Source organism: Anabrus simplex, chromosome 8 (assembly GCF_040414725.1).
Source record: "Anabrus simplex isolate iqAnaSimp1 chromosome 8, ASM4041472v1, whole genome shotgun sequence".
NCBI classification, from domain to species: domain Eukaryota; kingdom Metazoa; phylum Arthropoda; class Insecta; order Orthoptera; family Tettigoniidae; genus Anabrus; species Anabrus simplex.
In genome coordinates this window covers 195,406,623-195,424,123 of record NC_090272.1, presented here as the reverse complement: position 1 = coordinate 195,424,123, position 17,501 = coordinate 195,406,623, and the positions used below count along the sequence as shown (strand labels likewise).

Sequence of the window (17,501 nt, the reverse complement as noted above, 5' to 3'; positions counted from 1 at the left end):
GGTTATAAATGACTGTTATAATGAAAATGTGTGATAATGAAGTAAAATAAATTAAGTCAATCAGAGGGTTAGTAGTATATTTCCATTCTGAGAGTCTTATAAATTTTAGAATGACAATGTTGCAGAACTGAAGACAAGGTAAGCAAAACAAAAGCTGTCTTAGCAGCGCTTCGAGCATAGAAATAGATAGAGAGGGCGCTCCGTATGTTTCTACCGGCCAAGCGTGGCACCAACATCAAGCTCTGAGCGATCAGCTGATGTAGGGCAAAACAAGGCGGTCTTCCATAAGAACAGCATTGCGGAGTGTTTTTAAATCCTGATTTAAGCGAGCTCCTTATGATTAATTTATTTAAACTATCGAAGATAGTGATAAATGCAGTTCCCTAGGAATATTTCTGTTCCTTTTTGTATGAACAATTTTAAGTATCATTTTATATGTGTGATATTCTGATGTGTTTATGTATCAGTTCAGCGGTGCGGTGATGTGAATAGGTCTCACACGTTGTCAACTTATTTTAGTTCTCCTAATTTCACAAGTTTAATTTTTCTCCGTAATATTCGTCTGAAATAGTTATTTTTAAAATATTTTCACAATGCTGTAAATAATAAATTCAACAAAACATGCCAATAACCTGTTTCTAATAATGCCGATATTATGCTGGTTAAGCCTTATAAATCAAGAAACGTGACCGATAATAACGCAATCGTCCCCACTACACCTATAATAATTACGGTCAAAGAAAGTTTGAAATGACCAATACTTAATACAGGTGATAACCTCAAGGTTCTGTTATTAAGAAACAGCTGTCACCTTCATCACACTTATTCACAGACCTTCAAATTTAGTTTACAGATGTATATTTAGGCATGATGATAGCTATTGTTTTACAGGGCCTAACATCTAGGTTATCAGCCACTATCATGCATGAACGCACAAAGAACAACCTACCATCTAGGTTAGCAGCCACTATCAGTTATGAATAAGTACACACACATCATAAGTTGTTCAACTGTTCTAAATACTCAGGCTATATCAAACTATAACTGAGTTAGTTAAGCCTAATGAGATGTAACATTCACAAAACCATCCTTAAAAATGTACAATAACATAATTTACAATATGATGAAAGACAGGAAGCCATGTAGGCTACAACTCACCAAAACAGCTGCAGCCAGTTAATACACAAATGTATGATAGAACACAGGAAACAAATATTTACATGTAAGTTATTCACCATTCTTCTCCAGGCTGAAGATCAGGAATGTTTGAAAACCAGAGAACTGTATGTCTTCACAATACTGTCCCAAATCACTGATGATTGAACAATATGTACTTGTTCAATACACTTCTTACTTTCTTTCTGTCTCTTTCCTCATCTACCTTAGCACATTCATGTCGCATTCTAGAATTGACATAACACTTCACAGTTAACTTAACCAAGTCCATTTCATGGCTCTGCGATGGTTCTTGCTAAAGTAAATGGTCCTTCATACAATAAAACAAGGTTCCATTCACTGACCTCAACAAACTTCTTTGCTCCTTATTACATTGATATTTCTGAGTGCACTTTCAGTCAACATACACAACACTATCACATCTTAGGAGGGCATGATTAATCCCTCATCTCCAGAGTACACCTTCTCTTTGATTAAAGTGTAGTCTGTGTAGTTCTCTCTGGCACTCCTCAGAGCACTCAAGCATACTGCACATTTGATAAGGCATTCCACCTTCCTCACCACAAATCCAGCAATATATGTCTCAACATCACTCACAAATGGGGACAAACCAGGCTTTTTCTATGCAATTTTAATGTGTTACAAACATAAAAAACACGTATTTTTGTTTATGTGATAAGTTACTTGAATCTGCTCCTTTTACCTCATGTTGAACCAGTAATCTTTTGTATGCAGCTTTAAACTGAGCAGCAGTAGGGTTATTGTTATTATCACCACCTCTCCTAATGACAGAGAACAATACGGTACCTCCAAGTAGTCCTGACTGAATTTGTACAATAACAAGTATTTCAGTTTATGCTGCTCACTGAGTAGGCCTACTAAATACTTATAGAGGCCAAGGCAACTTCTTATGCACACCAAAAATCCAAGAAATCCAATCTTCTTTCTTGAGTGGAGAACAGAAGAGTCTAATGAACTTGATGTTAATAGCTGCATGATTATGATTCTGCCTTGCTGAGGAAATCCTTTATAAAAACCTCTGTTGAGGGAGAGAATGTGCACTTATATCCCTTTTGTTCAAACTGTCAAATATGTTATTAAAAATTTCTACAAATTCAGCTGTAGCTTCACAATCTTTAAATAAATCATACCCTGAATTTTTCAAACACCTGAGTGCCTGAGCCACACTGTTACTCAAAGTTGGGGCTGCTAATCTGACTTTCACCTTTTCCGATTCCCAATTAATATGCCACTTATGAATCTTAGTAGCAAGCGTTAATCCCTCTTCTAGTTGTATGTCCACTAGTTTTCCTACATATGTCCATTATATGGCACTACCTTCACTGTTAAAAATTGTGCCCAAAGAAGCCAAAGAATTTCTCACCAATTTCAGCATGTGGCACACATCTAGAAAAATAAACACTGGCTCTTTCATCACTGGGTGCTGAAATGAGGTTTTCTCATTGGCTTGGTGAATATCCAGGCCCAGAAATTTTACCATTTGCAAGTTGCTGGCTGCCCCATCAAACTTTAAACTGACTACATGAATACCAGTGTCATGCAATATGGTCAGAGCAGTGGTTAGTAAATTTGCCTTATCTTCTCCTGACAAGCTATCAATTAAAAAATAAGCTATGGGAACCTTCCAATGGTCATTGATGGCATTTACCAGAAACACAAGGGCCTCCTTTGCTTCTGGGAGTGAACCATCATCAACATCAGCCCCCATGTCCACATAACCACATGTGGCCTTTCCATCCCATTCTATCTTTTCCTGATGGACATTTCATCAGTGATAAGGCTACAAAGGACAGGTTTACCTGTGGCATTACCTTCTTCCACTTTAAGCATTAGAGCTTCTTTTTTACTGAGCTCGATAGCTGCAGTCACTTAAGTGCGGCCAGTATCCAGTATTCGGGAGATAGTGGGTTCGAACCCCACTGTCGGCAGCCCTGAAGATGGTTTTCCGTGGTTTCCCATTCTCATACCAGGCAAGATGAAGTGCAAGGGCTGTTTCGACTTTTAGATGGCTTACGATGCCTGGAATATTTGTTCAGGTGTCTTGGAAATTCAAAAACAGTCGGAACTGATCCTTTCAGAGGAACTGGATGGCTAAACCTCTCTTTGTCGAAGCAGTTCGGTTCGAAATGTTTTGAGCAAAGTTTACTAAATTTTGATGGCTGAAAACCCTCTCCATATTTATGGCCCATTTCTTCAGCAATTCGGGATCCGAAGGGAAACTTAAATAAGTGAATAACATAATCAGTTATGCTTAGAGGGTGATATCCACCAATTGATCCCACAATAACCCATTGTTAACCCCCTCCTCCAACATTTATATCTTACATTAAATAAATTATGATGTTACTTCATTTGAGTGGCTTGGGACATATTGACCATCATCCCCTTATGCTCAGGTGTTTGTTGAATTTGTCTGGTAACCTTGTGTATGTAACTAGTTTTTAAGGTCTAGGATTCAAGTAGGGGAGGGGGGTTGCTTTAAACAAGGTACCATCCCGGCATTTTCCTGGAAGGAGTATTGGAAAACCCGGACATCCGGCTCAGCCGCGTGGTCATGGTGCGCGACTTACGGCTGTGCTGTGAGGTCCAGAAATAAATTTATGCTGCCAGGAAAAACGAGTATGTCAAAAAAGTTCCAAGTAAGATAAGTCCACGATGTAGTTATAAGTCAGAACTAAACTATATGCAGGCCTACTTAGGCCTAATATTTCATTTGGTCCCAACGGTACAAGTAAACATATTAATAACATCTATGCGAACAGAGTACAAGTCATTTTCTGCCTTATACTCGTTTTCCTTGGCAGCCTAGATACTGTATGAAATCAAGGCAGTGTGTTTTGAGTTACAGATTTTAATCCTTGCCCGTGAAAAGATATCTTACTCCCCTTTTCAAATCTCTGACTGCAATGGTAAGCAGAGCAAGATATGACAATTTTTGCTATATTCTTTCAGACTGGTGTACTTCACTTATCACATAAACGAAAATACGTGTTTTTTATGTTTGTAACACATTAAAATTGCATAGAAAAAGCCTGGTTTGTCGACAATGAATCCTTGAAATCGCTCCGCTTACGCCGATGGCCCGCGCAATTTACGATAGGTGCCCAACATCAGCTGATTTGTATCTTAGCGCCACGTTCTGCTGGCAGCGCCCCCTCTATCTATTTGTATGCTCGAAGTAGCAGCGTAATGAAAGCAGAATGTCAAAGGGCAATTAGTGACAAGTGAGGTTAAAACATAGTTATCGGAGTTGATTGTACAGAAACTTAAGTGCACTATTCGAAAGTTTAATAATTGACGGTCATATGAAGTCATTCTTTTTCTCGATAATTCATTAAATATATATTTTAACTCAACGTCATGTATATTCTGTCAGTAATACGTAATAGGTGTTCGTGTGTTGTTGGTACTTCACGTACAAACATCATATCCAAATCGTGGAGTTCAAGTTTTCTGTTCCCTAAAAATGAATTATATGTTAGAACAGTTCGTGCGCAGCAAAGAATTAAGCAGGCTACCGAGTGTCCAAGCAAGTTTTATGCTGATGGACAATATTTGGTTTTAGATATCAAGAAGGACTTAGTATTAGTAAATGAGAAGAGGACTAATGATAACCTGCATACGCTGCTGTGGCGACCATACAGTGGTATTGTATCAAATACTAGTGTCTCGAATGTACTTGGTAGAAATTAAGTTACTTAGGTTCGAGGGAAGTGAGAACTTGGAAATTTTTATTGATGTTATGAACATGCTTTTCTTTCTTTGCTTTCAATTGTGGATGCTCTTTGCAGATTCATTAAAAAGATTTCAGACATTGATCTCTGCTTTTGGGTTTCTGTTGCTTTTGAGGTCACAGTGTTAAATAGTTATAAGAAGAATGAGACTTGAACTAGGTATGCATAATATACTTGGGTTTAGGAGAAATTTATTCCACTGAAGTTAAACATGTAGGATTCCAGCAAAATACAACAGATATTTTACGTTCAGGAGGTCAAATGGCCTGTATTGACATATCTAAGGCTTTTGATAGTGTAGATCATGCAATACTATTGACAAAAATGAGTGCAATTAAACCAGACAAAAGAGTAATTGGATGGGTGGCTACATTTATAGAAAATAAGGCATACGTTCAGTTACTACAGTACATTGATGGGGGTGAAAATACTTCATGAGGATCACTGTAAATGTCTAGGTGTTAATGTAATAGAAGATCTTAATTAGGGTAATGACATAAACAAGGTTGTAAATAAAGCTTACAGATCTCTTATTATGGTTATTAGGCTATTCAGAGGTTGTAGTAAGGATGTAAAGGAAAGGGCATATAAGTCTGTGGTAAGACCACAATTGGAGTATCCTTACCAGGATTACTTGATTCAAGAACCGGAAAAAATCAAAAGAAAAACATCACAATTTGTTCTGTGGATTTGTGACATGATTGTTGCAAACTTTGGGCTGGGAAGACTTGCAAGAGCTGGTTGACTAAGTGGTATGTTCTGAGCTGTAAGTGGAGAGATGGTGTGGAATGATATTTGTAGATGAATAGGTTTGAGTGGTGTTTTTAAAAGTAGGAAAGATTACAATATGAAGATAAGGTTGGAATTCAAGAGGACAGATTGGGGCAAATATTTGTTTAGACGAAGAGGAGTTAGGGATATGTTTGATAAATATCCTACTTCTTTGAAATTACATATTTAAGAAAAGACTAGCTAAAGAACTGCCACATGGATGACTGCCCTAAATGCAGATCAATGGTGATTGAATTATTACTGAGATATGATGTGAGGGATTGTTAATATGACATACGAAGGGAGCTCAGTATATAATGCAACACTTTTTTTCTTCCTAAAAGCAGGTTGGTTTCATTGAGGATTCAAATACACCATGCTATTCCCCAATCCTTTTGTTACAATACTCTTTTTTTCAACATAATCTCCATTCAATGCTATGTTCTTACGTCACCGTAATGTGAGGGCCTGTATGCCTACATGGTACCACTTGACTGATCTATGTTGGAGCCAACGTTGTGCTGTAGGGTGGATGAGGAAGAACAGTCCATTGAAGTTTTTTGAGCTCCTGTCGGGTGTGCAGACTTGTGTGAGGTCTTGTATTGTCGTGGAGAAGGAGAAGTTCGTTTGAATTTTAGTGGCTACGAACACACTGAAGTTGTTTCTTCAGTTTACTTAGAGTAGCACTATTCACTTCAGAGTTGGTCGTTTCACCCCGAGGGAGGATATTGAACAGAATAATCCCTTCAGAGTCCCAGAAGACCATAGCCATGACTTCATCACTTTACCAACTGAGGGTATGGTTTTGAACTTTTTCTTCGTGGGAGAGTTGGGGGTGGTGCCACTCCGTGGATTGCTGTTTTGTTTCCAGTTCGAAGTGATGAATCCATGTTTCATCGCCTGTGACAATGTTTGACAAGAAATTGTCACCCTCAACCTCATGACGAGCAAGCAATTCCGCACAGGTGTTTCTTCTTTGCTCTTTATGGGCCAACAGATCAACTATATTGGTATTACTTCTATTAAGTGTTGAGGAACCCAGCAGGAACAAGCTTTGAATACTCCCAACTGGTGGATAAGTGTATCAGCACTACCAACAGAGACGTCAAGTTCAGCAGTGAGCTGTTTGACTGTGATCCGTCGATCACCTTGAATAAGATTGTCCGCACATTCCAACTTTGCAGGCATCACAGCTGTGTGCGGCCAGCCGGCATGCGGGAGACCAGACAGGTTTGCTTGATCTTGTTATAATGATGAAACGCCTCACCCAATGACTCACTGCGCTTTTGTCCACTGCCAGGTCTCCTTAGACATTTTGGAAGTGCCTATAAATATCTGTGATGCCCTGGTTTTCTGCCAAAAGAAACTCAATAGCTGCTCTCTGTATGGCACGCACCTTCGTTACAGATGCCATTTTGAAGGCTAATTATAGTGCTGCCACCTATCGCAAATTAAGCCGGCTCCATGGTGTAGGGGTAGTGTGCCTGCCTCTTGCCTGGAGGCCCTGGGTTTGATTACCGGCCAGGTCAAAGATTTTTACACTGAGCTCGATAGCTGCAGTCGCTTAAGTGCGGCTAGTATCCAGTATTTGGGAGATAGTGGGTTTGAACCCCACTGTCGGCAGCCCTGAAGATGGTTTTCCATGGTTTCCCATTTTCACACCAGACAAATGCTGGGGCTGTACCTTAATTAAGTCCATGGCCGCTTCCTTCCCACTCCCTGTCCCATCGTCGTCATAAGACCTATCTGTGTCGGTGCGACGTAAAGCAAAAAAAAAGAAAAATATTTTTACCTGGATCTGAGGGCTGGTTCGAGGTCCACTCAGCCTACGTGATTAGAATTGAGGAGCTATCTGACGGTGAGATAGCGGCCCCGGTCTAGACAGCCGAGAGAATTTGTCGTGCTAACCACACGACACCTCAAAATCTGCAGGCCTTCAGGCTGAGCAGTGGTCTCTTGGTAGGCCAAGGCCCTTCAGGGCTGTAGTGCCATGGGGTTAGTTTTTTTCACCTATCACAAATTAATGAAACTCTACGAAACGAAGCAGGAATATTCGTAGATGTCCCAAACAAAATTCCAATATTTTAAAACCGAAATTTGCTGAGATATAAAACTTGTTGCATTATATATTGAACACCCCTCGTACTTTCTGCTTCATACTACATTAACGTGGGTATCTATTCTTTACAGTTTAAGAATCATCCTGAATGTTATGCTGTTACTGGTTGATATACAGCACAATAACCTATTTAAGGAATAGGCTACACTTGGTTTTGATGAGCGTTTTGATTAGTACATTTCTTATTTCTAACAACACAAAACACCCAGTCTCTGAGGCAGGGAATTAATCATTTCAAATTAAAATCCCCTGCCCGACCTGGAATCGAACCTGGGGTCCTCTGAACCGATAGCCACTAAGTGATAGTAAAATGGGAGCAATCCTTCAAATGACTGGCAGTTAATTTTGTTTCCTTCATGAGTTCAGCTGAAAGGACAGAAAGTATTCCGAGGCTGGCTCACCTTATCAGACTGGTTTCCTAAGCTCCCTCTGTGGATCAGTGGTAGAGTGGTGGCCTCCGGATCCCAAGGTAGCGGGTTCAAAACTGACAGATGTAGTCGGATTTTTGAAGGGTGATCCGTGTTGTATGGTCGGCATGTAAAAGATCTCTGGTGACACATTTGGTGTTCACATAACAAAATTCATTAAAACTCAGCCATAAACGCCCATGAGAGATTCGGTTTACTCTGGCATCTATAGTAAAACAGAATGTCGAAATTGAGGAGCATGCATCTAGATGGCGTCAAATCAAAATGCTTGCATATGGTAGCTGAGGCCATATTATTATTATTATTATTATTAAGATTAGTTCAAAGACGATCACTATGTGCTTCAGCATGGTAATGCTCGCTGCTGTAAAGTGGGATCTATTCATGAGTGGTTTGTGGATGCTAAAGTTCTGAAAATGGACTGGCCATGCCAGTCCTGTCGAATGCCTCTGGGATGAACTAGAACGGTGCCTTCACTCCAGACCCCATTGACCCCACATCACTAACTACGCTTGCTCCAGTCGTGTAGGAAGAATGGTTTGCCATTCCCCTGGAGACATTCTGACACCTAGTAGACTGTCTACCACACCGAGTTCGGGCTGTAGTACAGACCATCCCTTATTAATGTCCACTAGTGGGCATTATATCCAGAGGACTGTTTCCAGTAGGTGTCGTCTGGATACTTTTGGTCAGATAGTGTGCTTGGGATGTCAGATTCTAAATATTGTAATCTTATCAGTTTCATAATAATAATAATAATAATAATAATAATAATAATAATAATAATAATAATCTGAACAAAGACGTGTTTGTTAATGGAGGTTAAATCCATGATCTGGGTGCTCTAGGACTATTTTTCTGTTGTGTCTTGAGTCTCATCTCTCCTGCAACTAAACTGAAAATTGCTCTGGCTTAGACAAGATCTAAGCTGTGGCGTCACATCTCTGAAGATAAGAAAAATATTTATCTGATATTACAGATTTTACCAGTAGTGGTTTCAATGTTACGGAGGATGCTGTATTCCTCTCAATTAATGATGATGAGAAAACTCAGTTTGCTGTTCCACTCTCGTCGTCTACTGAGAAGCATGCTGATTTAGAGACTAAGTTCAATGGGAGGTTTGTCCCATTACGGAAGTCTCTGTTCACCCTCTCCATTGCTGAATCTGTGGTTGTATCTCAGGTATGATATCCTTTGGAATTATTCAATTTTTATTTTATGTAGGTACTGTTTCTAGTTCTAATACATGTTAGACATTCTGAGCAGCAAGGGCACACTCAACATCAGTTCAAAAAAAAAAAAAAAAACAGACCTGTGGCAGCCCATCAATATACAAAGTGACCCACCTAAGTTTCTCACCAAAAATATCTTCTGACTAGTTGAAGAGAGCGATAAGGGGCACAAGAAGGAATGTGCAATACTGTATGTATCCTGTCCTTTAATAAGCACCAAGAAAGTGCTACCCAGTTGCTATTTTTAAATGGAACTTTTCTGTTGCATACTTAGTGTAGTTGATCCTAAGCAGTCATGTTCAGCGATGCAGTTATTTCCACATTCAGACATGTAGCATTGTAGAAATGAATATTTTCAAGCATGTTACCATCAGGAGTTAATAGCTCAAAGGTCAAGATGAAAAGGGCGACCTGTGACTCTCACTGGTCTCCTATGTTCACAGTGTGTACAGCGCAATGGTGCATCATGAAATTTGAAACGCCCGCTATGTGGATTTCGTAATAGTTATTTGCTTTATCGTAAAATGGCAGGAAGAGGCATCTGTTATTGCTAAGAGATGTTGCATATATTTGCAGTCATTTATTTTTTTAAAACTCTGCACACGTTTCAAGTTTGTTTGTAAACATGGCAGGTCCTGGCGGAGTTGTTGGTGACGCAGAAATAGCTAGTATACTTGTTACTAATGGTTGGGAAAGTAATTCAGGGTGTGAGTAATACAAAGGATGAATGCTATAACTTCTGGTGAAGATAGTGATGCTGATAACAAAATTAATGCCGGGCTGAATGGCTCGGACGGTTGAGGCGCTGGCCTTCTGACCCTAACTTGGCAGGTTTGATCCTGGTGGTATTTGAAGGTGCTCAAATACGTCAGCCTCATGTCGGCAGATTTACTGGCAAGTAAAATAACTCCTGCAGGACTAAATTCTGGCACCTCGGCATCTCCAAAAACCATACAAGTAGTTTGTGAGACGTAAAGCCATTAACATAATTATTATTATTTAACAAAATTAATAATAAGAATATGCTGAGAAGTGTGAATGCATGGGCCAACTACTACACAAAGTCACATTACTGACATGCAGCTGTTCAGGTATAATCAGGTTAGCATATGTTTATAATTTATGTAATATATTATTGTTGTGCATTTTTTTTTAAATTTTATATTTTTCGTCTGTCTGTTTGGAAATTATAGTGAATTTCATATGATACTGTACTCTGCTTTGTGAGTAGGTTAGAAATAAAGCACGCTGTGGGTGCAGCCTGGAGTTTAACAATGTCACGCTTGAGGGGTTAATGGTTTTTCTTTGCTTCCTTTATGTTAATTCTGTCTGGCTCAATGGCTGAATGGTTGGCGTTCTGGTCTTTGGTACAGGGGTCCCGGGTTTGATTCCTGGCAGGGTCGGGAATTTTAACCATGTATGATTAATTCTGCTGGCATGGGGGCTGGGTGTATGTGTTGTCTTCATCCTTATCACGACGCGCAGGTCGCCTACAGGTGTCAATTCAAAAGACCTGCACCTGGCAAGTTGAACTTGTCCTCGGACATCGCCAGCTCTAAAAGCCATTCACCATTTCATTTCATGTTAATTCTTAATCCGTGCTGTTTATCCTTGATTAAAACCTCAAGAAATTAAAAATAATAAAGGAAGTAGAAGAGCTGTTGTTGAGTTCGTCTAGCACATACATATTTTAATCTTGTGCTTCCTTGAAGCAAGATTTTGTGGAATTTGCCTTTACTACCCAGAATGCCTCATATCATCCCAGACTGCAATAACTCAAACATCACCTATATCTGATGTTCCATATTCTTTCTTTGGAAACACATGAAGCAACAATTACATCCTGTCTCTTCCTCTCACAAGGAAACCCCTGATGAATTATCCTACAAATAAGCACTCTTCCAATTTGAAGGTTATTTTGATGCCTTGGCTTCTTCCATTGTGAATGCTTGAGCGCTAGACTTCACCTCAACTCACAGTAACATCTTGAAAGGTAAGCACAATGACAGGTCTGGCGACAATGGGATAGGAAAGGGCTAGGAGTGGGAAGGAAGCGGCCATGGCCTTAATTAAGGCACAGCCCTAGCATTTGCCTGGAGTAAAATTGGAAAACAACAGAAATCCATCTTCAGGGTTGTGGACAGTAGGGTTCGAACGCACTATCTCTCGGATGCAAGCTCACATTACAAGAAATCAGCTTCATTTCCTGTGTCAAATCTTATTTACATTGAATCAATAACAATAAATGTCCACCTTTTTGATACTTATATTTGCTTTAAGCAAATCAATTAATCATTTACAGTACTGTTTCATTCCATTTGGAAGGTCTTCAGCTATATTACAACGCTTAGGTGAAATTACAAAGTATATTTTCTTTAAAAAATCTTAATAACTACCTTGTCATGCTTAAAATCTATGTGAATTTAAAAGTTAAAATAATTAAAATCAATGTGGATGGTTGAATGGGGCGGTGGAATTGGAAGGAAAATGGATTTACTTATTTTAACCTATTTTAAAACTATATCTATTCATTTGAACAGATGTTAAAAAAAATGTTTTTGTTCCCAGCATTTTTTTCACTATCATGTATGATTTTCTAATTGTCTACTAATAAAAAGTTTTTGAAAAATAATTTTCCTTTGTCAGTGTTCTATTTTTTACAAGGATGTTCTCTTCATTTGCTCTTCCCAAGGCGAATGTTGTTTTTTTAATTTTATAAAAGTGGCTCTTGGATTCAGTTAATTCAGGATCCCTGAAGTTGATCGCTGTCACTCTTTTATACACTAGATTTCCTTGTGCAGATGTAAAACATGCTATAAGAAAAGCAATCCGCCATTTCATTTAATTTAATTTCATTTCATTTCAGATTTCGGGAAAGCTCTTTTTTAAATTTTTATTTTACGCCCACATTGGAGCACTGAAATCAATCTATATACAGTCAAGTCTTATGAATATTGGTTACAAATTTGGTTGATGTTTCTTCTTTTATTCCCAGAAATGTTTCATTCTCTCCGACCTGGCTGCCCGTTTTTCGTCAGTTATGTTGTACTGTTTGCGTGTATAGGTCTTCTGTTTAAGTCTCATGTCGTTATTTCTCAGGATGCTCTTCTCTGTTTTCAATTTGTTGAATTGTCAAGCCTAATTCATTTAAATCTTCTTGTACTTCTTGGAACCAGTGATTTTTAGTTTTACTTTTCCAAAAGTAGTTGAATAAATGTTTGAGTATCCTAGTCTCTGGTAGTCGTGATATGTGACAGAAAAAAACAACTCTTCTTTTCCGCATTGTATCTATTGTAGAATCACGATGAAAGCTCTTTTAATAATAGTATGACAGCAATCAACAGTCGGTTTCATTCACTATCATTCATTTCATCTTCATTAGCTCCTCAACTGAGTCTGGCATCAGGAAGAGCGTCCAGCCATAAAAAATGTGCTATAGGATGTCATTCAGCCTTTAATTCAGAGTATGCCACAGCAAATGCAGGCTTGTCATCTAAGCTTGAGGAGGCAACACCTGCTACTTATGTGGTGTAGTGCTTGTTGTTTTACGTGTAGGTTGACATTTCCCTGATTAACCTGTGGTACAGAAACATTTCCACTCATATCAGTATTACATTTTTAATGTCATGATTGCTTTTTTAAAATGTCAGTAAAAGATGATAAATTTATGTTTCAGTACTTTGTGTGCACCATAATAAACACAGTTATGAATAAAGTGTCTACTTTTTAATAATCCAGAAAATATTGTTTCAGTAAAATTCAACAAAGCAGCTTGCAGCAAGAACAAAGACACTGACTCATGATTGAATAATTTTGACGTTGAGTGTAGTAGCTTAAGCTTCCTGAATGAATGGTGAAAGGCATAATGAAGATGGCAGGTGATCTAAATTGCCGCACAGACATAGAGTTTCAGAAAACAGGTGAAGTTCTGAGTTACCTAGAAGAAGAGGGGGTAACATTAGACAACCAAGGAACAGAATACCTTCATATGCTGCAATGGCATGAGTACAATAAATCTTGTATTTATAAATTCCAAAATGGGCCGATGACCTTCGATGTTAGGCCCCTTAAAACAACAAGCATCAAATTCCAAAATAATTCTAATGTGTCAAAATGTGGTAGTGGAAACTGAGTGAAAACACCTGCCTGTAAAGTCAGCTTTTGTCTTCTAAAAGATATGGTCCCTTGCCAAGAAATGATACCCATTAAAATGAGTAGGACAATCGACTTGTCAGTACTAGACAAATCGACCAACCAACATCAGTTTCAATACTACAGAGTGGTACCCTACCCAAGGGTGCTATAAAGCTGGAAGAAGTTATTAAGAAAGCCATACTCCCTATCGGCTCTAGTCAGAGAAAAGTGAGGCTCTGATTCACTGCTGTCTGCTTTAGAGCAAGAAAAAGCTCTTAGAAGCCCTACATGTTGTAAATGCAGGATTTAAAGGAACAGGTAGAACATTATGCTAATTTAAAGACAAAATATAAAACTAGAGTTAAAGAAGCTCAAAAATTGTTCTCAGAAGTGGAAGAAGATTGAAGAAGTAAAACAAGACCCTTAAAAAGCTCTCTGTCCAAGGCAGCCAAAGTTTCCTAGGAATGTACCAAAGGATGTATGGGAGACGCACCTAAGTGCAATTCTAAAACAGACTCTCACGCTCTATGTCAACTCTACATACCTTCCCCTGATGATATCACTCATAGTTTCATGTCTCAAGAAGTAGTAGAAATACCAAGTCTGAAGAATAATGAGGCATGTGGTCCAGATAACATATTAAATGAACATCTAAAAGTTATTCTTCCAGTTTTGAAGAATTCAGTCACTCAACTTGCAAATGAATGCTGGCATCAAGGTAGAGCACCATACTGCTGGTGGTGGACAAATGCAAAAACAATAAAAATGCTGTATAAGGGCAAAGGCAATACAACAGATCCCAATTCATACTGAGGGATTGCATTTGAGTGCACACCCCTAAGCACCTTGACTATGCTAGTATGCGAACACCTTACAGATTTCATAGTAGATAAACTTCTGGACTCCCAGTTTCAGGAAAGGAAGTTCTACTACCCAGTAGTCCAATGTCTTCAACAGGACATAAAAAAGGCTCTGACACGACCTAGAGGGAAACTGCATCATCTTTATCCATTACATCAAAGTTTTGGACATAAGCAACAGAAAGATCCCCTTAGAGAAACTACAGGCAATTACTAGACCAAGTTTCTACCTACTCCCACTCATCACTAACCTGCTGACTTAACATTTGGGTGGAGATTATTGATGGTTTCACAAGTAATGCCCAATAATGCAAACGATTGAGGTTCTTCAAGGTGACCCCTCCGTCCACTCCTTTTTATTATTATCATAGCAGACATCACTGAAATAGAGTTAGAAAATGTAAAGGTGCTCAGGAGGCAAATCTACAAACAACCTTTAACAAAATGATAAAATGAGCAGATAGGAACAGCTGAGAGTAAATGAAGACACGACTGTCTCTATGACCTTCTAAATGGGAGGTAAACTGGGAATTTCCTCACTGATGACCGGCAGCTAAGGTCAGTCCCAAGTTTTAGGTACCTTGGGAGTTGTGTTTCAGACCCCAAGGAACCTGTTCTCATTACATGTAAAGGAAAGGTCAAATGCTGCAACAAGATCAATAAATAACATAAAACACCTAAGCAGTCTATTGTTGATGACAGCCATAGAGTTATTTCATAGATCCTTGGGACTTGGGGCACAGCCTCAGAAAACTCAAGCCAGCAGGGTTTGTGAAATGATCCTCCATGGATGAAAAAGAATCGAGGAAAAGGTGGAGTCTATCATGCCAAACTTAGGACGGCTCTTTCTGTACAAGAACAACAACACATTAAAGAAACTAGTGAAAGAAGTTGAGAAAATCATTCAACCACTCATAATATGGGAGTTAACTCATGACAAATTGACAGACATCATAGACCTTATTATCCAGTGATTGAAAGTGATTTCTAATAGACTGTGAAGATGTGGAAAAAGTATGAGGAGACAGCAGGGAAATGGGATCTTCCAGACCAATGAGAAAACATTCTATAGATCTCTGCTGACAAAAAGTAAAGGAATATAAGATCAAGTTCCAAGCCAACACAAAGTTGAAAAATTCTGGCCTGACATTTGGGAAAATCTTGAAGGCTATCAAAGGGATGCTTCTTGGATGGATAATGAGAAACTGAGATCCCAGACCACTAGTGACATGTCAAGTGTGAGAATAACACCTGAGGAGTTGAGGAGTGCCTCCATAAACTAGTGAACTGGAAATTGCCATGTCCAGATGGAGTGCATAGTTACTGGTGTAAAGTCCACAAGCACACATCAAGTGCTATATAGTCATCTAGAACATTCCTTGAGAGCCCAGAAGGTGCATCAGACTTCTTAACAAAAGGTTTCACTTACTTGCTGCTTAAGGATGAAGATACCAGTAATCCTTCCAAGTGCAGACCAATCACCTGCCTGCCGACTCCATTCGAGATACTTACAATTTAAAATCACTGCCTAAACACTGGAATTCTGACAGAAGAACAAAAAGGCTGCTTCAAGAAGTCTGAAGTGTGGAAAGACAAACTGATAATTGCCAGTATGGTAGTTGCCCAAGTCATCCACAAGAAGAATCTCCACATGACCTATATTGATTATAAGAAGACCTTTGACTCAGTGCCACATGATTACATCGTGGAAGTCCTTAAAATGTGCACTGTACATCCAGCAGTTGTTAACTACCTACAGTCAGCAATGTCAAAATTGGCAACACAACTCCGACTTGGACAGAATTTCCAAACAAGGAAAATTAACATCAGAAGAGGAATACTCCAAGGTGACTCACTCAGTTATTTGTGGTTTTATCTAGCTCTTAACCCACTGGCCCAAACACTCAATAGCACAGGCTACGACTACAACACAAAAACATCTGAAACGAATCATAAATTGTCACCTACTCTACATGGATGACATTAAGCTGCTTGCTGCTACCAATGAACAACTGATCCAGTTTCTGGCTTTTAACAGAGAAATTTTCTGATGACGTATATATGGAGTTTAGAATGGAGAAAGATAGAGTGATTTGTCTGAAACAAGGAAAACTTGAGGCTGGTGATGGATTTCAGATCACTAGAAAGAAAGTGATTAAAGATATCGAACCTAGAGAATTTTACAAGTACTTGGGGTTCCATCAACTTAAAGGGATCAGTCACTTCACCATCAATGAAAGACTAAAGACTGCTTTTCTTGAGAGAGCAGCAGCCATTTTAAAATCATTCCTAAATGCAGGAAACAAAAAAAAAAAGACAATATGCTGTTTTTCTATTCCTGTTCTCATCTACACATCTGGTGTCATTAAATGATCAAAAATAAGTTTAGTGGACTTGGAGGGAAAACTGAGGATATGCCTGACAACAAACAGAATGCTTCATCCTAATTCTGCAATGGAGTAACTGAACTTGTCATTTCTAAATTGAGGAAGAGGAATACTCGACCTCAGGAAGACGAACAGACAGAAAACTTACGAAGGTACTTCTGTTCAAAGCGAGATCAAAATCTATTTGCAGCTGTCTGTTGTGCTGACGATAAGTTTACTCTACTCAGTCTTCGAAGCATTTTGACTCTTCCTCCAAAATTTGCCAACACAGAACAATTACAGCATGTCTGAAACAGAAAGAACTTCATGGCTCATAAGCTCACCATTCTGCAAACAGATTGAAATCCACTCTCTGGTTAAAATACAGCTACTTCCATGGAGAAACAGAAGTGTTCTTGTTAACAATCCAAGATATAGAGTCAAAAACATCCATAATTAAAGCAAGTATATCTGAAAGGAAAATGTGAGTGACAGATGCAGAGAAACAGCTGAGACGATGGAGCATATTGTGGGTGAATGAAAGGCCATGACAGGTAAAAAATATTACTTATCAGCATGATGAGGTAGCAAAAAAATTGTCAACCAAGAGCTTGGGAGTCAAAGTTGGGACTTATGGATGAGAAAATCCCATCTTATGTG

At 38.8% G+C, this 17,501-nt stretch overlaps 1 protein-coding gene across 1 annotated transcript in view; it reads left to right on the top strand.

Annotated features, from left to right (window-relative positions):
* Positions 1 to 4,427: 4,427 nt before the first annotated feature.
* The window catches only part of LOC136879399 (NAD(P)H pyrophosphatase NUDT13, mitochondrial), a 51,528-nt gene continuing 38,454 nt past the window's right edge, over positions 4,428 to 17,501 (top strand). The window contains exons 1-2 of the mRNA XM_067153215.2: positions 4,428 to 4,843; positions 9,229 to 9,431. Coding sequence (XP_067009316.2) covers positions 4,558 to 4,843; positions 9,229 to 9,431 — 489 coding nt within the window. The 5' untranslated portion in view covers positions 4,428 to 4,557. The remainder of the gene's footprint in view (positions 4,844 to 9,228; positions 9,432 to 17,501) is intronic.